The sequence below is a fragment of the Trichoplusia ni genome, chromosome 3, assembly GCF_003590095.1.
Source record: "Trichoplusia ni isolate ovarian cell line Hi5 chromosome 3, tn1, whole genome shotgun sequence".
NCBI lineage: Eukaryota > Metazoa > Arthropoda > Insecta > Lepidoptera > Noctuidae > Trichoplusia > Trichoplusia ni.
Window position 1 is genome coordinate 2,732,896 of NC_039480.1, and position 23,516 is coordinate 2,756,411.

Sequence of the window (23,516 nt, forward strand, 5' to 3'; positions counted from 1 at the left end):
GCATGTTTTTTGTTTACAAACAATTACACCATCAATAACATTTTATTTGAATATATAACAAAAAGTTAAATCCATAACCTTTTACTGTTGTAAATCTTTGCACGTTTATGAGTAGCCAAAAGTACCCTCTTACTTCGCAATTTCAAAGCAAATTGTAAGAATTTTTGAATCATGCTTCATAAACGTATCTTATTCTGACAATGACATCTGCCAAAATTGATTAAGTTGGCGGGAAAATTAACAGTTTATTTTGCAATTCTGAACCTATTGAATTTTATTGATAGATAACATTAACACTTCACCTTAATCATGTCGATACAAGTAGAAAATAATCTTCGGAACGTAGAAAATAAAGAAGTGTTCGAACAAAAGGCGCATTATATCCCTTGTAAGGTTGAAGAAGACGGGCCGGCTAATGTCGAAAAATATTTTGAACCGTATGTTCTTGAGAAGGATGGAGGTATTTACACTATATTAATATGAAAATTAATAGTTCAGGCCTATGAAGCGTTTTGAATATCCATAGAGTTACTACGTACGATCTTTTGTTATCACACTTCATAATAGTAATTTTAAAGCGAAAGTACCTAGAAGTGTATTACATTTCTGTTTGTGTGTATATTTGTTACCTTTTTTCCGAAATAGCTAGACCGATTTCTAAAACATTAGTTGTGGAGGTAGCAGACACCTTGGATTAACACACTGGCTACTTTTACCCAAGTTATTACAGAGTAATGCTTTTGTATAACTTATCTGGCGGATGAAGCCGTGTTCAACAGCTAGTCATGTATACCTACTATAATTTTTGATACAAATAATTTATATCCTTTATCTGTTTTTAGAACTCACAGCATCTTTCCGAGGGTACCCTCTAGATGGGACAAAGATGACTTTGCCAGAAGGATACAGAGCTGTTGTCATTACCGAAGCTAAAAGACCACTAGCTGAAGATGCTGAGAGGAAATTCCAGGTAATTGTAGTCAATCATCATTCACAGCCTGTCCTCCCACTGCTGGGCTTAGGCCTCCTTTCTCATGCCTATTTCTCTGGTCCTGTGACAGCCTCATCCAAACCTTAACTATATTGTGGACCCATCATGCTCCCGGACATAATTATTATGGTTTGTGATCTATACTGTATTTGTTTAGCTTCCTAATAAAAGGTAAATAATCTTTTTGTTATAGAAACGCTTTTTAAATAAGAAACAACTAATATATTTGAGTGGTATCTTTAATTTTGGCATTTGTTTGTAGTTTTACATAAGTTTTTAGTCACATTTCTTCTTTATCTAGCCTAATAGCCTCTACTGAGCAAAGGTCATCCCGAAATCCTTTCACAATTCTCCATCCTGGGCCTGATCTTCAATCAAGGCAACCAGCCCAAGTGGTAAGCATATAGATCGCCATCATCATCCACAGCCTTAATCCTCCCACTGCTGGGCATAGGCCTCCCCTTTCTCAAGCCAATTTCTACAAATATATCATACATACAGCAGAAAGATACATACATATATTAAATTACTTATACAATTGTAGGTAGCGGGCGGTTTCAAAGACTTCACTTACTGGAATTGGGATAAAAAGCCTTCTAAAAATGATAATATGGTGAAGGCTTTAGATTGGATTGACATCAGTGAAGCTGTGAGTATTTAAACCACTAAATAATTTACTTTATACCTCTCAACTCTACTGTTGGGCCAAAAGCTGTTTAACCAAAATGCATAGTGAGTGGATTGTGTTTCAACCTAATAAAATCACTTTGTAAATACTTGTCTGACCTCAACAAGCCTCGTGAGAGAGCTCTATACTGTGTATTCCATATTAATACGAATTTAAGGTGTGATAAACCCTCTGTCAAGAGCCATCATCATCATCCCCCTGCCCTTATCCCAATTATTTTATTTGGGGTCGGCGCAACATGTCATCTTCTTCCATACCTTCCTATCGGCCGTCATCTCACAAGAAACACTCTTTGCAGCCATATCGTCTTTCACACAATCCATCCATCGTTTCTTTGGTCGTCCTCTTCCCCTATATGTCCCCACGTCCCCTTCCTCTGTCAAGAGCCATAGCAACACAAATTGTATTTTATAATATTCAAACTAGCTGTTGCGTGCGACTTAGTCCATGTGGTCCAAGTCCAAAGATATTAATTAGGAAGTTTTTAAAATCGGCAAAATAGTTTTAGAGTCCTTGTATATTCGCATCGTTTTTGTCATTACTGATCTGCTCCTATTATTCATAGCGTGAAGTTAGACTGATATGTTTTGGGCTATCTAACACTTAAATAGTTATATTAATATGTCGATTATTTTCTACTTTTCCAGATACACGGCGATTGAAAACAACAAATAAAACAACACGTCTCAACAAAAGTAATTTATTTAAAGACAACAATGAACTAGCAAGTTAATTACAAACGAACACAAAATTGTGATGATACAATGAAATAAAATGTGACGGTAGTACACAAAAAACTGACTTTCAGGAATATAAGATTGTTACTATAACTATATAACTAACTCAGTCCTCCCTATCTGGTCTCCTATGCATGTGATACCAACAGTCCATGAGTGTTTTGATAGTAACTATCGTGAGAATGATTCATTATTAAATGATGTAACGGTTTACTCACGGATCGCGAGTCGAACTGTTCCCGCCGCGTCTACTCATGATTAAGGACTCCGGTTGGGCCCGAAACTAGTCGGGCTACCCCGATACATACGCGTGAGTTAACCGTTACATCATTTACAACTATGAGTGTGACATGTTTGTGTTGGTATCACACGCAAAGGAGACCAGTCAGGGGGTCTAAGAATAGGGTAAATGACTGACTGTTAGATTGATTTAAAAAAAATATTGGATATGTACTCGTTATATTAAATTACGACGAAAAAAAGTCAAAGACTGGAAGTGGGGGCTAATAACATCATTCGTCGGTATATGAAAGTGGATGCTACAAAAGACATTTGTCGGTAGAAAGCGTACTGATTAGTGATGTTACACGTTTCAACTTCAATCATTGTAATCCATACGCGAAAAAACAAAAACGTGTCCATTATTTTCAGGAAATCAATCTTAAGGACTAATTAGACGTTTTCTATTCATATACCTAATTGTAATCTCGACTTAAAAGGGCCTAAAACTTAATAACAAAATTGACTAAAGTTATTAATTAAGATAGTTTCATTAAAAACCCATTATCCTACTCTCCTAAAACAACATAATCAAAATCAATCATTCAATATTGCACTTAAAAATAAAAACTACTCACAATTTGTACATAAACGTGCAAAACAAACAAAAAATCATATTCTAAAAAAACAAAGACTACTGTCTTTCTAATAGTTTTATTTAGTATAAATAGCAAGTTTCATATTCCTAATTAACTTATAAATGGGGGGGGGGCGTGACGGGGCGATGGCCCAGGGCGACAAATTCTGGGGGGCGCCAAGGTCTGAAGTTGGAGTCTCTTGCCTCTCCTGGCGCAAACCCTCAGAACTGTGCTCTACGCTAGAGGTGGAATACTTCCACCGCCAAACGTAACGCTAAAGGAAAGATGAAATTCTTAATAGAATTTCACTTGGGATCAGCAAAAAACGAACACTTGACATTGCTTCCCACAAGTGGGCGCCACAATATTTTCGCCCGGGGTGTCAGTGGCCCTTACACCGGCACTGGTTGTCACTTCAATACATTGGATTGAAGTGTACAGCGCTAGCGAACAGAGTTTATTGTCTAATTGAATGTTAAATATTAAATATTTTTTTATAGTGATACATTTAGTAAACATCATCTTCTCAAACTTCTGCTGTTCTCAAGTCAGACCGAAAATTGTACGGAACCAATACAAAATCGAGTAACGATCATCGATACGCACCGGTCTCTAACCCTGAGGGCCCGGGTTCGATTCCCGGTCGGTTCAATGTAAAAATTTACATTTCTACATTGTCTCGGTTTCTGGGTGTTTGTGGTACCTTCGTTGTATCTGAATTCCATAACACAAGTGCTTTAGCAACTTACTTTGGGTTCAGAACAATGTATGTGATGTTGTCCACATTTATTATTATTATTTATTATTCTACTTATAACATAGATGACCACCCATCCATTAACCGACCGTACCAAACTTAGCTAAACCTGTTATCGATCAACTTTTGTAGTTGTAGCTTAGGCACAAGCTCCTTATTACTCACGTAAATAAGGTTCGAAATAACTTGCAATACATAATTTATAATGACGCTCTTAGTTGCTAATTATTAATTAAACCTTAGTTAAACCTCAAAAATTAAATATACCATCTAAATAACAACTGCTGAAGATTAAGTTTTGACTATTTCATAAGTTATTAAAATATTTTTAAATAGGTAATTCAAAAAGAATTATTCTCTTAGTCAAGACTTTCTAAATTTATTATGTTGGGAGTATCATTTTCTGCTTACATAGTAAGATGCACAGTTAAATATTATCCCACTGCTGGGTTTGACTATATATTTTCAAGATAGCAAATTTAATTAAATATTAACCAGGGCCCATATTCTGCTATTTATAATAGCTGATGAATGTATGGAAATTGATTTCTTAGGTTTAAGCGAATGTTAGACATTGAAATGAAACTACTTTTACGGATTTTATCGCGGTTTAATTTTAGATTTTAGATCCCGACGTTTCGACACCTTTGCAGCAAGGTCACGGGCAGACTGCCGTGACAATGATATACAAAATTAAACCGCGATAAAATCCGTAAAAGTAGTTTCATTTCAATGAATGGAAATTGAATTCTATTTAACATTATTTTGTATTTGAAAAGTCTGACAACCAGTCTAACGAAAAGGTATCGTGTTGCCCAGGTAACTGGGTTGAGGAGGTCAGATAGGCAGTCGCTCCTTGCAAAACACTGGTACTTAGCTGAAACCGGTTAGACTGGAAGCCGACCCCAACATAGTTCGGAAAAGGCTAGGCTGATGATGATTGTTTTGTATTTGCCTAAGCATTTTTCATCACTATAATTGGAAAATTAATTGAGTTTTCCTCTCCGTATTAAATTTGCTTATGAGAATGCAAATAGTTTCATTCCAATCTCAATCATTGACGGGCCTGTTGGTCTAGTGGCTAGTGACCCTGACTGCTATTCCGAAGGTCGTGGGTACGATTCTCACCCAGGACAAATGTTTGTGTGATGAGCACGATCATTTGTTCTGTATCTGGATGTAATTTATCTATATTATGTATGTATTTAGAAATATATAAGTATGTTTATCAGTCGTCTAGTACTCATAATACAAGCTCTGCTTAGTTTGAGACTAGATGGCGTTGTGTGAAAGTTGTGGAATATTATTATTATTATTCCTATTTCTATTCATTTATCGGCCATTATAAATATCAGAATTGGTGCACAGGTTTATTTAAAAACACGTGACTATTGACTATCTTTTAATCTTTTCCGCATTTCATCTTTAATTTGATTCCTTTTCAAATATTCCTTTTTACTAATCATTATAGCTCTCGTAAACTTATTTTTACCTTTTCTAACCACTTTTCTTAAACCACCTTTGGTTTTCACACTGGCAACATTATCAGTAGTGTTGCTAGCTTTAATATTATTAGTATTAACTTCGGTGTTACTATTATACATTTTATGCATACCGAAATCTGTTCTGTTTTCTAGATCTTGAAAGTCGTTAATATTTTCTCTGCCCATTTTGTTAAATATTTTCAAAAACTGCCAAAATTCAATATCTCCGCCTTTGATATTATTATCATAAAATTCAATTAACTCTTTGTCGCATCGATGTTTATTTTTAACCGGATTCGGTTTTGCCTGATTGTTAAAAGTTAAACTAACCGCGCTGTTAATATTTAACTTTTTACCGCCAACTTCTCTGATATTATTGACATCAAAATTTATATCTTTAACTTTAATTCTTGGTGTGATAACTTTTTGTGATTTTTTCTTTTTAATATTTTTACTATTATAACAGTTTAAAATCTTGTTTTTCCAGACTTTTGGTTTGAATGCCTTTGGGTTGTTTTCGTGTTTCCGACTATGTAGTTTTAAAGCACACATTGATAGGCAAATTTTCTCACAACCGTAGCAAGGAAATAACATTTTCAGACCTTTCTTTTTAGCTAAAAAACTCAGACTTTTTATCCTACTTAAATACCCATTACCTATATCTTTTATCTTTTTATAATCATCTTTCGAGAACTCTGGTAAAAGATAGTCATTATTTAAGTTAACCGGTTGCTTCTCGACAATCCAATCATTTCCCTTTTTGACTAATTTCGTTTTACCTAAAAACACGTTTTTCTTTTGACGATTACTTTCGTCAATTTTCATAGACGCGATTTTATTTAAATTGCTAATACTAGGAATGATTTCTAGTTCACAACCGTCATCGATATGAAAAACATATTTGGATCCGTTTCCGCTTGTCCGTTCTTTTATTTTCGCGTATGGTAACTCTATGTAGACATTGTGGACTAGACGAATGTGCCTTGTTATTTGTAAATTCGTGACGTATCCGCAAAACGGGCATTTCTTCAGCATTTTCTCGTTGCATATATCGAAATGTTCTGTGCAGTGTCGTTTCAAATCCGATTTTGTTTTGAAAAGCTGAAAAATAAAATAATAGGTATTCATAAATTATTGTTAATTCATGCGTATTTTTTGGGATCGCCCGCCTAGTTTAGAACCTAACCAGAGTCTGGAGTCGAAACAGTTCCGACTCGCTCGCTCGTTCGATTCAGGACTCCGGTTGGGTCCGAAACTAGTCGGGCGATACCGATACATACGGTTGAGTAAACCGTCATTAAAACGATTTCAAATATTTTCAAAGTTTACATCAAATGGATAGGTATAGACATGGACAATTAATGAAAACCTCGTGGGGAAACCTGGATGCCAAAAAACGGAATCTGAAAACTTCCCATGTATGGCGTTGATCACTACGATAGCTCATTGTGAGCTTTGCAGGATCCATTTAGGAAAATATATGTATGTTTCCACATGTTTTTTTAAGCAACTCCCACACTAAGGAATTGAATCCTTGTGTCTCGGGTTTCACAAACATTCAAGTCACATGCACAAGACACCCAGACTCAGGACAAGCATTCGTGGATCACACAAATGCTTGTCCTACGCGGGGATCGAACCCGCGACACGACGCGCACAGTGTATTTGTGGTAACCTCCACCATGCGGCTTTGCTCAGACCTCATGATATTTACCATCACTGTTCATTTTAGAATAATCAACAAAAAATAACTTCAAATCAAGGAACATACTTACTTTAAAACATATGTAACACTGATGCGTGTTAAATGTTATTTTATTTCTATTGACTTCATCATTTTCAGAATCGCTCTCTCTATAATCTATATCATTTTGATCATCAACATCACCGATAGAATTTCCATCATCGTCATCATTAACTTTACCATCACCAGTTTCTTCGCTCCGGTTATTATTATCACCAGTACCATCAAAATTTTCATCACCAGCTTCATCAGTTGCATTATTTGTATTATTCTCATCACCATTTTCATTACTATTAGGTATTGAATCACCATTTCCATTTTCTTCATTATTTCTGTTATTATTTGTATTGGTTTCTGGTTTCTTAAAGTATCTTATAGATTTATTTTCTAGAAAAATGAAAAAAAAGGACCATATGTCATGTTAAGTAGATAAAGACAGATGGTGTATTGAAAGAGTAGTCGTAGGTTCGAATACAATGCCTATAGATTGTATTTACAAGAAAAAAATAGTTATAAAATTTTATAATATTGTTAAAGAAATAAAACTTTTCGAAGTGAAATTTCTTTATTTTAATTTTCAAGTATGAATATGGGTCTAGGCGCCAACTTCAATTCTAAAGGACACTGACAATTTTTATTTTAGCAGTAGATTATTTTAATTTAAATCCTCTGGTCTTTAAGAATATTAATATTATAAGCCCATATCGTCCCACTGCTGGGCAAAGACCTCCCTAACCACCAGTTATAAAAATAAATAAACAATCACCTGTCTTATTCCCAATGTGAGTTGCCATTCTAATTCTCTTATTATATTCTCTCCTTAACTTCTCAATCTCTCTCCACTCCCTTTGAATCCTCGCTTCTGAGAGGAGTTTCTCGATGCTTCGTTTTACTTTCTCTTCTTTTCGCTTGTCTATTATTTGTTTTGGTAGTACTGGAATAATATAATATAATATTCCACAACTCTCACACAACGCCATCTAGTCTCAAACTAAGCAAAGCTTGTATTATGAGTACTAGACAACTGATAAACATACTTATATATTTCTAAATACATACATAATATACATATTACACCCAGACAGAGAACAAATGATCGTGCTCATCACACAAACATTGTGGAATGCAATAAAGAATTGAGCATTGAGTATTTGTCCTGAGTGGGAATCGAAGCCATGACTTCCGGTATAGCAGTCAGGGCCACTAACCACTAGACCAGGCGAGTCGTGTGAAAACAACAATTGAGATTCATCATCATCATCACGCCAAATTCCACAGTGCCTTAAAACTCGTCTCTTTAACCAGTGCGTCCTGCCCACTATGACCTATGGTGCCGAGACATGGACGCTTACACGTGAGGCTGTCCATAAGATTAAAGTAGCACAGAGAGCCATGGAGCGCGCTATGCTAGCCATCAAACTCCAAGACCGAGTCCGTAATGTGGATATCCGAAAACGAACCAAAGTTCGAGACGTCGGTGACACAATAACGAGGCTGAAGTGGACCTGGGCAGGCCACTTGGCCAGACGAAGTGACGGCAGGTGGACTAAGGCGGTGACAGAATGGTGGCCAAGACAAGGCAAAAGAAGCGTCGGTCGTCCGGGAGCAAGATGGAGAGATGATATAGTTGAGGTCTCGGGTCGAGTCTGGATGAGGCTGGGAGAGGACCGGAGAAATTGGCACGAGAGAGGGGAGGCTGATGCCCAGCAGTGGGAGGATAAAGGCTGTGGATGATAATGATCATCATCAGCCCATATTCGTCCACTGTTATACATAGGCCTCCCCAATAGCACGTCATTGAGATTTCCAAAAAAAAAATCTTACTGTCAACATTATAAACCTACCTCTATCCCGCGTCTTCTTGACCAGCCGTCCGATATAGAACTCGTCATCTTCTAGAAGACGCTCTCGTTCTAGAAGAGACCTGGACATATCTTCAGAGAGAACCTGTCTAGAGTACGCTATGCTGTCAGTATCTATGGGGTAAGCGGGCTGTGGTGATAAGATGTCGGGTTCTACTGGAAAAGAGGAAATATTGAAACATTTAATAGGGTTTTTATTATTCTTATTATAAAATTAAATATTTTATGTCTGTTGTTTCTATTATATAAAATTCTTATGTCACGGTGTATGTAAGTAATTGAACTCTATATAATATACTAGCTGTTGCCCGCGACTTCGTCCCCTTGGGTAGAAGATATAAGTTATGATTCATGTATACCTGCCCGGTTTTTTTTTCACATTTGCCATTGTATATTAGCTCCTATTAGTCGCAGCGTGATGGTTTATAGCCTAAAGCCTTCCTCGATGAATGGTCTATTCAACACAAAAAGAATTTTTCAATTTGGACCAGTAGTTCCTGAGATTAGCGCGTTCAAACAAACAAACAAACTCTTCAGCTTTATACATATATTAGTATAGAGTATAGATTATATCCCTACGAATATTATAAATGCGAAAGTAACTCTGTCTGTCTCTCTGTTACGCTGTCACGTCTAAACCACTGAACTGATTTTAATGAAATTTGGTACAAAGATAGAGTTGACATTGAGAAAGAACATAGGATAGTTTTTATCCCGGACTTTTGAAGAGTTCTCTTGGAAACGCGATATAACCGACATCTACGCGAGCGAAGCCGCGGACGAAAAGCTAGTATATTATTTAAACTTTGCTTGTTACATGTATAAGATTGAACTATAAACATACCTTCTGTATTTTCTTGTTTCATATCCACTTCGTATATATAATCTGTCTGTGCGTTTGTGTCCGTTGTGATCTCCAATTCATACGGTTCTTCTTTAATAATAACCTCATCTTCTTTCCTATAAGATGAATTAAGCATATTATTTAACTTTTTTAATAATAATTTATTTTCCTCCTCATCGTAATCTTTTCAACTATGTTGGGGTCGGCTTCCAGTCTAACTGCATTCAGCTAAGTACCAGTGTTTTACAAGGAGCGACTGCCTATCTGACCTCCTCAACCCAGTTACCTGGGCAACACGATACCCTTTGGTTAGACCGGTTGTCAGACTTTTCAAGCTTCTGACTACCTGTAACGTCTGTCAAATATATGTGAATCACAGCCGGGATTCATAATTTAACGTGCTATCCGAAACACGGAGGACATTAATGGTCACCAATCCAAGGACCGACCGTATGAAGTGTAGTTTAACCTGTGATCGATTAACTTGTGCGGTTGGCGTTTTTTCATATATTTGAGCTTTATTTATTGAGATTAATAATTTAAGATATGTCAGTTGTATAAGTAAAATCTGACTTACTTTTTTGGTATCAAGCTGTATTTAATATTATGTCTTTTCATATAATGTTCTTTTAAACTTAAATATTTCAGATAATCCTTATTGCAGATTCGACATATTGTCTCCTGAAAATAATAAAAACATTTATTATAATGACGAAATTTGACAGCGTGAGTAGCATCAAGATATAATTCACTACGCTAAACCACTATGCGTGACGTGTCGTGGGTTCGATCCCCGCGTAGGACAACTTTTAAATGCCATAAACAGTGCCGGCGTAAGGGCCACTGACACCCCGGGCGAAAATATTGTGGCGCCCACTTGTGGGAAGCAATATCAAGTGTTCGTTTTTTGCTGATCCCAAGTGAAATTATATTAAGAATTTCATCTTTCCTTTAGCGTTACGTTTGGCGGTGGAAGTATTCCACCTCTAGCGTAGAGCACAGTTCTGAGGGTTTGCGCCAGGAGAGGCAAGACACTCCAACTTCAGACCTTGGCGCCCCCCAGAATTTGTCGCCCTGGGCCATCGCCCCATCACGCCCCCCCCCCCCCTAACGCCGGCACTGGCTTTGAGTGGGGATCGAACCCACGACCTCCGGTATAGCAGTCAGGGTCACTAACCACTAGACCAACAGCAATACTTACATTTTCCGTCCCATGCCCATATTTGACATGTAAAATAATACCCTTTCGCGTGTATGTCACAATTTCACATATATCACAAATGTATTTTTTGGAGTTGGGCCCATGGGCTTTCTTTATATGACGACCAAGATATGTTTTCGTTGCAAATCTGTAATATAATTCATACTAATATTATAAATGGGAAAGTATTTATTTTCTATTTTTTAAAAAACGACTCCCACAGTAAAGAATTTAATCCTTATATCGCAGGGGGTTTCACAAACATTCAAGTCACATGCACAAGACACCCAGACTCAGGACAAGCATTCGTGGATCACACAAATGCTTGTCCTACGCGGGGATCGAACTAACACGTAGCTTTCAGTGTGTTTGGCGTGGTGACCTCAACCACTCGACTATCCGAGTCAGTCTGTTTTGCTTTCACAAGAAAATTTTTGAACAGAATGTAATGAAATTTGGTATAAAGATATTTTAGAGTCTGATAAGACATAGGCGACTTTTTAAATGAAATAAAGAGTTGTATTGGGAGTAATGGGAGGTCAAAGTTTATATGAAACTATTTTTGAGAATGTCTAAAGCTTTGAAATTTGGCTTAATTATTATTTCCTTTATTTCATTTAAATACATACATATAAATTACATTTTTAAATATATATAAAAAACAACTTACATTTAAAATATAAAAAATAGTGTCCAACCGGCAACGGGAACAGGGCCCAATTATTATTATTATTATTTTCAGCCGGTACTTTCCCACTGCAGGGCAGAGGCCACCCATAGATTCTTCCACTCTGTCCGGTCTATTGCTTTTGCCATCCACTGTTTGTGGTACTTAAATATTGTTTATTCAAAATAATGAAACATTACCATTGTCTTAGGTTTGAATAATTTAGGTATTATTAACCTTTCCCAAATATATTGGGGTCGGCTTCCAGTCTAACCGGATTCAGCTAAGTACCAGTGTTTTACAAGGAGCGACTGCCTATCTGACCTCCTCAACCCCTACAGACAACACGATACCCCTTAGTTAAACTAGTCATCAGACTTCATATATTCTACCGGTATCCACCATCAAAGACCACCAGACTCACAGACCAGCCTTCCGGACAACACAGACGGTCACCCATCCACAGCCCAACCTTACCAAGCGTAGCTTAACCTACAAATACTCACGTGACCCCGCAGTAGTGGCACTCGACCCGCCGCCCGCTGTTGTGTAGCCGCTCGTGTAGGTTCAGACGATGTCTGCGAGCGAATCTTCTCTCACAGTACCCACACTGGTATTGGTGCGAGGGGTAGTGAGTGATGGAGTGCTTTTTGAGGTCACCCTGAGGAGTATATGTAAACAAAGTGCATGACATTTTAATCAGAACTATTTTGTATTTGACACATATAGGGTTTTATATAATTATTTTTAATCTATGGAGTGATGACTCGTGACATGGTTTAAAGAGAGGATGTTTTTAAGCGACTTCAAAAAAGGGAAGTTCTCAGTTCGATTGTTTGTGTGTTTGTCCGCGATTATTTCGCGTTTGGCTGAAGCAATTTGGATGCGGTTTTCAGGAATGTATTTTTAACATTCAGGAGCAGGTTTTAGTGCTTTAACCGACTCAAAAAAGGAGGAGTTTGACCTGGTATGTATGTATGTGTGTATAAAGGTTTTTAGTTATAATACAGTATAATCCGCAATATGGAAAGAGTAATTACAGCCGAAAAACAGCTTAAATTGTTGTTTCTCTTTTCAGGTTATTTGTTTATACTAATAAGTATGTTTGTGAACAAGTTCTGTTCACAATAGTGTTCAAATAACAGCTCCTCTTTTGTAGAGAAACTCTTAACTAACCCTTAAGGGCTATATATCACCGGGACACCATGGCGGCGCAACCAGTTGCGCCACCGTGGTGTCCGTAAGCTACCAAACTGGACACCATACAGACACCAGAGTCGCCACACTACACTGAAGACAGTATCAAAATGGACGCTGAAGAGACAGCACTACTGCTATATGTACGTAGGAGGGTTCATCCTTATTTAGCCGATCGCTGTAAGAAAGGACAATTCGTTAACATATACGACGATCTAAGAAGATATCCGGATAAGGTTTTGGCTATGTGCGGATGTCCTTGAGGTCCTTTGATGAGTTACTGACTTCGTGTGACCATGATTAGTTGAAGCAAGACACATTATTAAGAAAATCAACCGTGGCGGCGCAACCGGTAACATTCTGTGCACGCGTCCGAGTCGGTCGCGCCGCCAAACGGACACCAGGTGAGGAACTCTCTATAGAGCTGTATACATTTTGTCGGTAGCGGCGACTGGTTGCGTCGCCATGGTGTCCCGGTGAAGTATAGCCCTAACTCTTTCTTAGAGTAACTCAATTCGGATGTAGTTTTTATCCTGATTGTATGTTCCCCTGGGATAATTTTCGATTTGAAGCGGGCGGGTCCGCGGGCAACAGCTAGTATACTATCCGGGAGTCTTTTTATAAAGTATGTCCTCTCACCTTATGCTTGAATCTTCTGCCGCACTTCTTGAAGCTACACTTGTAAGGCTTCACGTCAACATGGCGACGCATATGTGATTTCAGATTATTCCTCGTCACTTTAGCGTTGCAAATCTCGCATTTCACACGATTATCTTTATTGTGGACTGTTTTCTGCAACAAAAAAAACATATATTTTTATCTATACTAATATATAAAGCTGAAGAGTTTGTTTGTTTGATTGTTCGTTTGTTTGAACGCGCTAATCTCAGGAACTACAGGTTCAAATTGAAAAATTCTTTTTGCGTTAAATAGACCCTTAATCGAGGAAGATTTTAGGCTATAAACCATCACGCTGCGACTAATAGGAGCGAAGATACAATGGCAAATGTGGAAAATACAGGGCAGGTATAACTTATATCTTCTAACCACGGGGACGAAGTCGCGGGCAACAGCTAGTTTTATATAATAATGTTAGTATGGATAACAGATACATACCACATGCAATCTAAGTGACGCTTTAGTTTTGAATAACTTGTCGCATTGTTGGCAAGGATTCTTCCGGGTGTCCAAATCGAAATGTACCTCATCTACGTGGATTTGTAGAGACGACTTGTTCTTGAAACTGGGGAAGAAAGGAAAAATATATTTTATACTGGCTATACAGGAAATAATGTCTGGAGGAGTTCGTTGCTAAGCTAAAACTGCACAACACGGGTTAAGCTACGCTTGGTACGGTCAGCCGGTGAATGGGTGACCATCTTTGTCAGAACGAGTACTACCGTGTTTCGGAAGGCACGTCGAATTGTGGGTCCTAGCTGCTATTTAAACATCATTGAAGGTAGTCAGAAGCTGGTGTAATTGCAACGCATTGCCATACACCGACACAAACGCGGATGACGTAGCACGGCGGTTCAGGTTTAGTCAGTAAGAGTCGGACACTACCCATTCCCTCCCACGAGGGAGCGGGTGTCCATGAGGATTACCCCGAATTAACAAAAAAAAAAAAGCTAGTCAGAAGCTAGAGAGTCTGACAACCAGTCTAACTAAGGAGTATCGTGTTGTCTGTAACTGTGTTGAGGAGGTCAGATAGACAGTCGCTCCTTGTAAAACACTGGTACATAGCTGAATCCTGTTAGACTGGAAGCCGACTTTTGAAGGTAGTCTACTTACCTCTTCTTACATATCGTACAAGGATAGTCTTTTGTGATCCCCATGTGCCTTTCCTGATGTCGGCGTATAGTCGAGTTGTCTCGGCAAGCGTAGTCGCAGAAAGCGCATTGGAATGGTTTTTCACCTGAAATTAAGATTTCATTTTTTTTATCGGGGTTTAAAACGAAAACACACGACTTCCACACTTAGGTATTTAAACCTTTTATCGCGAAGGGTTTCATCGGGTTTTTTTTTTAAGAAAAAATGAAATTCCGCGTCAAGGTACCTAATTTTTATGTCAAGGGGGGTTTCATAAGCGATCAAGTCACATGCACAAGACACCCAGACTCAGGACAAGCATTCGTGGATCACACAAATGTACGTTCTTAGAAGGATCGAACCCGCGATACGTGAGGCTCAGTGAGTTTTTTTTGTGATTTCCTAAACCATTCGGCTATCCGCGCAGTCTTCGCTCGACAAGTTTCGTTAGAATCAGAATTGGTAACCTATCACATTTACTATCAAACTAACCAATTGAGTAACGTCGAATCAAAGGAATTGTCACTTAACGACATCATTGTTCATGTGATTTGTATGTTTGTGAAACCCAAGACACAAGGATTAAATTACTTACTGTGGGAGTCGGTTTTTTAAAAAGAAATCGCAAGTCAGCTGTCTTGCTATCGTGGTTTCACATACAGCCTGATAAGACTTCGAACAGTTAATAATATCATCCGATTTACCTTTCGCATACGCAACCCTAAAAATAATAAATGCGGACAACATCACATACATTGTTCTGAACCCAAAGTAAGTTGCTGAAGCACTTGTGTTATGGAATTCAGGTACAACGAAGGTACCACAAACACCCAGACCCGAGACAATGTAGAAATGTGAATTTTTACATAGACCCGACCGGGGATCGAACCCGGGACCTCAGAGCTAGCGACACCTTGAAACCGGTGCGTACGCCACTCGACCACGGAGGTCGTCATAAATTCAAAAAAACATACAATCTTGTAATTAACGTTTAATTGGTCTTACGTAACACAATGATTACGGTACTAATAGTGTTTCATTATAGCAATTACGAAATGTTAAATGGGTAGATTTTCAATTTCATTTTTGGCATAATTCCTTGGGTTATCATGCAGGTTTGATAACATCATGTTTGTATTTTTCATGCTGTGGAGAATCGGAATAACAGGTGAAGTCTTGTCGTGTCAATGTATAATAATAAAGTTAAAAACGATGCAACGGTTTACTCACGCGTATTTATCGGGATCAATTTAAATTCTATAGTATTCTAAGGCATCACTGACAAACGGTGAAGGAAAACATCGTGAGGAAACATGGATTCCGAATATTGAAATCTGAAACCCGCAGTGAGCTAGCGTGGTGATCAATGCTCAAACCTTATACGGGAAGAGGCCTGTGCCCAGAAGTGGGACCTGTATAAGACCAGTATCTCTTTTCTGTCGCGGGATAACTCCATGTGAAGAGACCCGGTCTTTTTAAATGCGTGTACGGGGACACAGGTCCAACATGCAGAGGCTTTGTTGAGAACTTTAATATAAAATGTGATGGGGTATCTACCAGGGCCTGTCCGCCCGTTAATCTGGTATTATCATTATAATTTAACGTTAATCTGTGTTTCAGAAGGTCGAGTCTATTGCCAGGACAACAACGCTACTCCCTGGATGCCACTGGGTCACCCGTGCCCTATAACTTGTAGTACCATCCTGACAGCTGTTGAGAGGTTCGTTACAAATATGTGTAGGGGTCTGAGATACTGAAATATATAAAATTTATAGATTAAAAAATCTAAAAACCAAAGCATTGAAATTTCACTAAATTAAAATTTTATCAAATTCGGTCCAGCCAGGTCCAGTTTGTACACTTGTTAATTGTCGTCGGGTTTGAAGCTATCCTGAAAATTTCAGCCTGCTAGCTTATCGGGAAGTGCCTCAAAATTTAGGTGCCAAAAATCTAACCGGAACGACAAACAAGCAAGAAAAGTGAGTGTATAAAAACGTGGAAAATAGAACGACCGTTTAAAAGTAAATTTATTATTTATTTATTGAATAGAATAGAACGGTAAAAACCAATTACACTACTCATATACACATAAAACATAACTTATCAACATCAGTAACTTATATCTAATCGGTACAACATACGAAATTTTAATATAAATTGAAGATACAAGAAAATACAAGAAAAAAATAAAATAATATCAGATAACACAAATTTACAAAAAAAAAAAACAATAATAATGAGAATTATAGTACACAGCACTCATACATCTCGCGCACAGAACCTCAAGCATTCCGACAAAAACAATCCTCGGCCACTCGCAAACACGTCACACTCTGGTTTGGAATTGAAAACAAATGTAAAACACTAAAGCGATATTAATTAAAATGCATTTCAAATGTCCCAAATAGTTATGACTACATGACCATTAAACCATTCAGTAGCCTAGCCTTTTCTCCACATTTTTTTAGGGTCGGCTTCCAGTCTAACCGGATTACGCTAAATACCTGTTTTACAAGGAGCGACTGCCTATCTGACCTCCTCAACCCAGTTACCTGGGCAACACGATACCCCTTGGTTAGACTGTTTGTCAGACTTTTCTAGCTTCTGACTGTCTGTAACGACTGTCGACGATGTATGAATAACAGCCGGGACCCACAATTACATATTTAAGACTCTTTTTAAATCTAAACTTCTCGTCCCCAGATTAAAAGTAACAGACTACCAATACCTACTGAACGAAAAATTAAAAAACCGGATCAACATGTCATCGGTAGACCTATACACGATGGGACAAAAACTACAAGAACAATCCAGCATCTACAATCGAAGGATCACCCGGCCAGAGACAAGACGCCATTTGAAAATATTCAACACCTACCATAGACTGCTAAAAAACGAGAAATTTGTCGATGGTCTAAAGAGAGAATTGAAACACGATGACTATGATTTCCGTAATGGGACGTGCAGTTTGAACGACGCGTTAAAATATGATGTCAAGTATTATGTGAAATTAAAGGGGAGTAAGTGTTTTCGGAGGTTGAGTAAACGACCCGACGTTATAGAGAAATTTACTAGGTTTTTAAATAAGTTTGCTGATCCAAAATATCCTTTTGATGAAGAAATGTCTTCGGTGAGTAAATAGTTTATGTTGATAACAAAATATCCTACTACTATTATAAAGGCGAAAGTTTGTAAGTATGGATGTATGGATGTTTGTTACTCTTTCACGTAAAAACTACTGAATGGATTTGAATGAAACTTTACCACAATATAGCTTATACATCAGAATAACACATAGGCTACAATTTTTGAGGTTTCTAATGTGTTGTCGTAAAAAAACACATTTTTTGCGCTTACATTGCAAACGCTGACTGAATCCTACAAGATAGATAGAAGGCAGGTATAAATTATAACTTATATCTTCTAACCACGCGGACGAAGTCGCGGGCAACAGCTAGTGATGAGAATAAAGTGAAGCTTCGCCCGCGGCTTCGCTCGCGTCGATGTCGGTTATATCGCGTTTCCAAGAGAACTCTTCAAAAGTCCGGGATAAAAACTATCCTATGTTCTTTCTCAAGGTCAACTCTATCTCTGTACCAAATTTCATTCAAATCAGTTCAGTGGTTCAGACGTAAAAGCGTAACAGACAGACAGACAGAGTTACTTTCGCATTTATAATATTATATAGTAGGGATTTATCTTTTCCAGGTTATCCTGCAAAAGCTAGAAGGGAATTTGAACCTTCGATATGGTGAAGTAGACTTCAAGAGAATAATAGCATATCTCCGAAAGGCACTAAGATACCATGGATCTAAAACCAACACTCAAATAATTCAACTGCAGAGCAAAAACTGCGTTACTATATATTTGTCCGGGTGCTTCTGTAGGCATGGGTGAGTTACAACGCCATCTAGTGTCAAAATGAGCGAAGCTTGTATTATGAGTATTAGATAAGTGATAATCTTACTTATCTATACCTCTATCTATACTAATATATAAAGCTGAAGAGTTTGTTTGTTTGTTTGTTTGAACGCGCTAATCTCAGGAACTACTGGTTCAAATTGAAAAAATCTTTTGTGTTTAATGGACTATTAATCGAGGAAGGTTTAAGGCTATATAACATCACGCTGCAACTAATAGGAGCGAAGATACAATGGAAAATGTGGCAAAAACGGGGAAAACTATTAATATTTGAGGGCTTCCGTTCAAAAATTCTTAACTTATATCTTCTCACCACGCGGGCGAAGTCGCAGGCAACAGCTACTGTATGGATAAATACATACATAATATAGATAAATAGCACCAATTTATAAATATTTTTACTTTTTAGTACGTTGTGTATGTTTGTCCGCGATTATCTCACGCTTGGCTGAAGCCATTTCGATGCGGTTTTCAGAAAAATATGATTGTTACATTTTACGATTTTATCTAGTGTCATACCTACTCGTATACATTAAAGTCGTCAACACCATCCTAGCCTCTTCCCAACTATGTCGGGGTCGGCTTCCAGTCTAACCTAATTCAGCTTAGTACTAGTGTTTTACAAGGAGCGACTGCCTGTCTGACCTCCTCAACCCAGTTACCTGGGCAACACGATTTAGAATTATTTTGAGGTCTTGCTTTCCAGGTTCGTGGAAAACCAGGGTCTGTGCGTGAGACCAGAAGACTGTATTGGCAACTCTGCCCACATAGACTACTTACAGAGAATCGTTATACATTGACCTTTATACATTGTGTATGTGAGATCAGTGTATCTCTACCTTTATTTAAGTTTATTGTTATCAAGTTAAATAAATTATTATGAAATTTTATTTCTCTTTCTTTTACCTCAGTTAGATAATTGAAAAGTATGAGACACGTATTCTTTCCTTTTTCAGAAAAACTAGAATTGACAAAGATTATCTGCTTTAAAGTTTAGGAGAGGGGGCTTGTGACGTAACGATAGAGTAAAATTTATACTCAATCGTGACGTCACGCGTAAGTTTCATTCACTCTTATTTGGTTAATTTATGTTTGCGGGACAAATTAAAAAATACGTATCTATTATTATACAAAAAACTACAAGACGGACACTGCAAAAAAATTTGTCATCATCCCTATTTTATTGGAACAAAACACAGCTATTCCACGTTAAATAAAAAAATAATTGACATTCACAAACTAGTTGTCACCCGCGGGCCTGCCCGCTTCAAATCAAAAATGATCCCAGAACACAAAATCATGACCAAAAATATTCTGTGTTAGTCCTGGTTATAAACTATCTGTGTACCAAGTTTCGTCTAAATCCGTTCAGTGGTTTTTGAGTGAAAGAGGAACAAACATACTTACAAACTTTCGCGATTACAACATTAGTAGGATATTAATTAACTTACCAGTGTGTATCAGTTTGTGTCCAGACAGTGAGTAAGATGAACTAAACGCTTTGCCGCACACTTTACATTTGTATGGCTTTTCACCTGCAAAGGAAAACATTATTTATTAAAACCCATTTATTTTTTCTTAAAAGCAATTTACAGTAAAAATTAGCCGAAAACTAAATATATTAGACTTAACTTAATATTCAGAACATATACAAGTATATTGATAAGAAGATATTCTAATTAAGCGACTTCAAAAAAAGGAGGTTCTCAATTCGATTGCTTGTATGTATGTATTTTTGTCCGCGATTATCTCGCGTTTGGCTGAAGCAATTTAGATGCGGTGTTCAGAAATGTATTTTAACAGACTCAAAAAAAGGAGGTTCTGGGTTTGACCTGTAAGTAGGCATGTATGTATGCATGAAGATTTTTAGTTGTTATAATATAATATAATATATCCGGGGACAACTGATTCCAAGTTAAGCAGAGCTTGTGTTATGGTAACCAGACAACTGAGAAACTTACTTATATATTTCTAAATAAATACATATTATAGATAAATTACACCCAGACACAGAATAAATGATCGTGCTCATCACACAAACATTTGTTCTGGGTGGGAATCGAACCCACGACCTCCGGTATAGCAGTCAGGGACACTAACCACTAGACCAACAGGCCAGTCATTAATTAGTATTAGTTTCATTAATTATTTAAAGTAGGTATCTCTTTTGCCCGCGACTTCATTGTATTCAGATCAGACAAATACTATTCCTATGCGGGAAACCATCTCAGAGTGGAACCGATTCTGTTATCTTTTTTTATCGTTAGCATTTTTTTATTTGTAGCCGGATAAACAATATAAATTCAAGTGTAGTTATTTAACGAAATATAATAATGAAGTCACGCCAAATTCCGCAGTGCCTTAAAACTCGTCTTTTTAACCAGTGCGTCCTGCCCACTATGACCTATGGTGCCGAGACATGGACGCTTACACGTGAGGCTGTCCATAAGATTAAAGTAGCACAGAGAGCCATGGAGCGCGCTATGCTAGGCATCAAACTCCAAGACCGAGTCCGTAATGTGGATATCCGAAAACGAACCAAAGTTCGAGACGTCGGTGACACAATAACGAGGCTGAAGTGTACCTGTGCAGGCCACTTGGCCAGACGAAGTGATGGCAGGTGGACTAAGGCGGTGACAGAATGGTGGCCAAGACAAGGCAAAAGAAGCGTCGGTCGTCCGGGAGCAAGATGGGTCGATGACATTATAAAGGTCTCGGGTCGAGTCTGGATGAGGTTAGCACAGGACCGTAGAAATTGGCACGAAAAAGGGGAGGCCTATGCCCAGCAGTGGGAGGATAGAGGCTGTGGATGATGATGATGATGATTTAACGAAAGAAAGAAATAATAATACACAACTCTCACACAGCGCCATCTAGTCTCAAACTGCACAAAGCTTGTATTATGAGTACTAGACAACTGATAAACATACTTATATATTTCTAAATACATACATAACATAGATAAATTAAATAAACATGAGATATTCACATACCTGTATGGACTCTCATATGTTTCTGCAAATTACAGTCGAAATGAAAACATTTACCGCAAACAGTACATTGATTACCGACAGGCTTCGTGTGGACTTTCTTGACATGACGTGATAAATACTTCTTTATTTTACACGTGTATTCACATAGCTCACACTTGTATGGGTATTCTGTTGTATGTAGCTTTGAATGAGCTTTCCAAAGGGCTGAGCTCGTGAATTTCTGCAATTAGGATATTATCTTTTATAACTTCATATTAAAAAAATCCTAGAAATGAGAATTTTGTACAGTGTTTAATTTTAATAGAAAACTTTCTTCGTATTTATATAGTCATAACAAACAGTCATTAATATGGTTCTATCATATATTATATTATTATGCTATGGTATATTTTAATCTCTTTTGATTTACAAGATAAGGTAGATGGGTCACCATCTTTGTCATAAGGAGTTCCTCCGTGTTTCAGAAGGCATGTTAAATTGTGGGTTCCGGCTGTTATTCCTACATCTTTGACAGTCGTTACAGGTAGTCAGAAGCTTGAAAAGTCTGACAACTAGTCTAACCAAGGGGTATCGTGTCGCCCAGGTAACTGGGTTGAGGAGGTCAGATAGGCAGTTGCTCCTTGTAGAAACACTGTTACTTAGCTGAAACCGGTTATACTGGAAGCCGACCCCAACATAGTTAGGAAAAGGCTAGGCCAAAAAAGTGATGATTTACAAGATAACTTCATGAGAAGAAAACTGATCCTTTAAAGGTGTGCACAGAGACACAGGTTTAACATGCAGAGGCCTTGTTGAGAATCTTAATTAATTTATATCTGGGGCTGTTCAAGCCTGCTCTACTGAAGATCAGATATGGATGGGCTAAAGTAACTACAAAACTATTAATACAGTGAAAATAATCTAAGCTTCTGTTTATAGTAATGTAAATAAAAGTGTGTCTCCAACTATGCAATAATATGGCGCCTACCTCTCAACACATGAAAATAGAACTTATTGGCAGATAATGACTTGCTGGCTCAATTAAGCTCAGCTCCCCCCACTATACTGTAACGATGGACAGCAGGGGGCGAATATGTATATTATTATTAGTTGGATATTTAGCAATAATATATGTGGAGTTGTCAGATAGAAAGGTATGGAAGGGGAAGACATGTTGCGCCGACCCCAAATAATAATTGGGATAAGGGCATGGGAATGATGATGATGATGATGATGATACACACCTTGCCACATTCTGTACAAGGGTAGCAAGTCTGTTTCGGAGTCGGTTTTGCATTTTTCTTTTTCCTTTTCTCACGCATTTTGCATTTATGTGATGTTCTCTGTAAAAATTAACAAGAGAAAGTGGTTAAAAGTGGCATTTAGGAGAGTTTATATAATTTTATTAAGTAACACTTTAGACAGTTTCTAATTTTAGCTAATTAAATTAGTATTTTCTTTGCTTTTGAATTAAATTTTATGATTAATCATGTAATTTCAATAAAATGTATCTAACTTTAAGTTATTGTTTTGTTAAACTTTTATAGTGGATTTTTAATGTAAATAAACGTTTTTGTATTTCATTTACCCACAATATAATTTCATTTTGTGATCGTACCTGTATTAAAGTATAGAATGCGCGTAGCTTATTGGTTTAAAATGTTATTGCACAGTAAATATTAAATAACTTATTAACTAATATCGAAAAATTGTGATGTTGGTGTATCTATTTCTAATTTTTGTTTCAGTTTTGCATTTTGATTATGTGTGAGATGTTTTTTTTTA

The 23,516-nt window shown here is 37.4% G+C and overlaps 3 protein-coding genes across 3 annotated transcripts; 2 read left to right on the top strand and 1 right to left on the bottom strand.

Moving 5' to 3' along the window:
* The first annotated feature begins 237 nt into the window (after positions 1 to 237).
* LOC113508881 (ribonuclease H2 subunit C) lies at positions 238 to 2,480 on the top strand. Its single transcript, XM_026892045.1, has 4 exons — positions 238 to 460; positions 843 to 970; positions 1,536 to 1,640; positions 2,327 to 2,480. The coding sequence occupies exons 1-4, from the start codon at positions 310 to 312 to the stop codon at positions 2,339 to 2,341; spliced, it is 399 nt and encodes a 132-aa protein (XP_026747846.1). The 5' UTR covers positions 238 to 309; the 3' UTR covers positions 2,342 to 2,480.
* Positions 2,481 to 5,353: 2,873 nt separating this feature from the next.
* On the bottom strand, positions 5,354 to 23,346 carry LOC113508882 (protein PFC0760c-like). Its single transcript, XM_026892046.1, has 15 exons — positions 23,320 to 23,346; positions 22,976 to 23,074; positions 21,753 to 21,972; positions 20,211 to 20,294; positions 14,821 to 14,944; positions 14,146 to 14,272; positions 13,669 to 13,821; positions 12,339 to 12,493; positions 11,166 to 11,313; positions 10,542 to 10,645; positions 9,965 to 10,080; positions 9,103 to 9,276; positions 8,025 to 8,192; positions 7,290 to 7,645; positions 5,354 to 6,615 (listed from the first exon to the last, which is right to left on the bottom strand). Exons 2-15 carry the CDS (start codon positions 23,051 to 23,053, stop codon positions 5,419 to 5,421), a joined length of 3,204 nt encoding a protein of 1,067 aa, XP_026747847.1. The 5' UTR covers positions 23,054 to 23,074; positions 23,320 to 23,346; the 3' UTR covers positions 5,354 to 5,418.
* Positions 17,460 to 19,649, top strand: LOC113508883. The gene is made up of 3 exons (XM_026892047.1): positions 17,460 to 17,968; positions 18,547 to 18,731; positions 19,466 to 19,649. Exons 1-3 carry the CDS (start codon positions 17,600 to 17,602, stop codon positions 19,557 to 19,559), a joined length of 648 nt encoding a protein of 215 aa, XP_026747848.1. The 5' UTR covers positions 17,460 to 17,599; the 3' UTR covers positions 19,560 to 19,649.
* Positions 23,347 to 23,516: the final 170 nt, after the last annotated feature.

Excerpts from the sequence above, each read along its gene's own strand:
- LOC113508883 (XM_026892047.1), top strand. The coding sequence starts at position 17,600 with ATGTCATCGGTAGACCTATACACGATGGGACAAAAACTACAAGAACAA. Across the intron at positions 17,969-18,546 it reads TTGATGAAGAAATGTCTTCG|GTTATCCTGCAAAAGCTAGA; the intron begins GTGAGTAAATAG and ends TATCTTTTCCAG. Across the intron at positions 18,732-19,465 it reads GGGTGCTTCTGTAGGCATGG|GTTCGTGGAAAACCAGGGTC; the intron begins GTGAGTTACAAC and ends CTTGCTTTCCAG.
- LOC113508881 (XM_026892045.1), top strand. The coding sequence starts at position 310 with ATGTCGATACAAGTAGAAAATAATCTTCGGAACGTAGAAAATAAAGAA. Across the intron at positions 461-842 it reads TGTTCTTGAGAAGGATGGAG|AACTCACAGCATCTTTCCGA; the intron begins GTATTTACACTA and ends ATCTGTTTTTAG. Across the intron at positions 971-1,535 it reads ATGCTGAGAGGAAATTCCAG|GTAGCGGGCGGTTTCAAAGA; the intron begins GTAATTGTAGTC and ends ATACAATTGTAG.
- LOC113508882 (XM_026892046.1), bottom strand. The coding sequence starts at position 23,053 with ATGCGTGAGAAAAGGAAAAAGAAAAATGCAAAACCGACTCCGAAACAG. Across the intron at positions 13,822-14,145 it reads CGTCACTTAGATTGCATGTG|AAAACAGTCCACAATAAAGA; the intron begins GTATGTATCTGT and ends TTTTTGTTGCAG. Across the intron at positions 10,646-11,165 it reads ATGGGCATGGGACGGAAAAT|GAGACAATATGTCGAATCTG; the intron begins GTAAGTATTGCT and ends TATTATTTTCAG.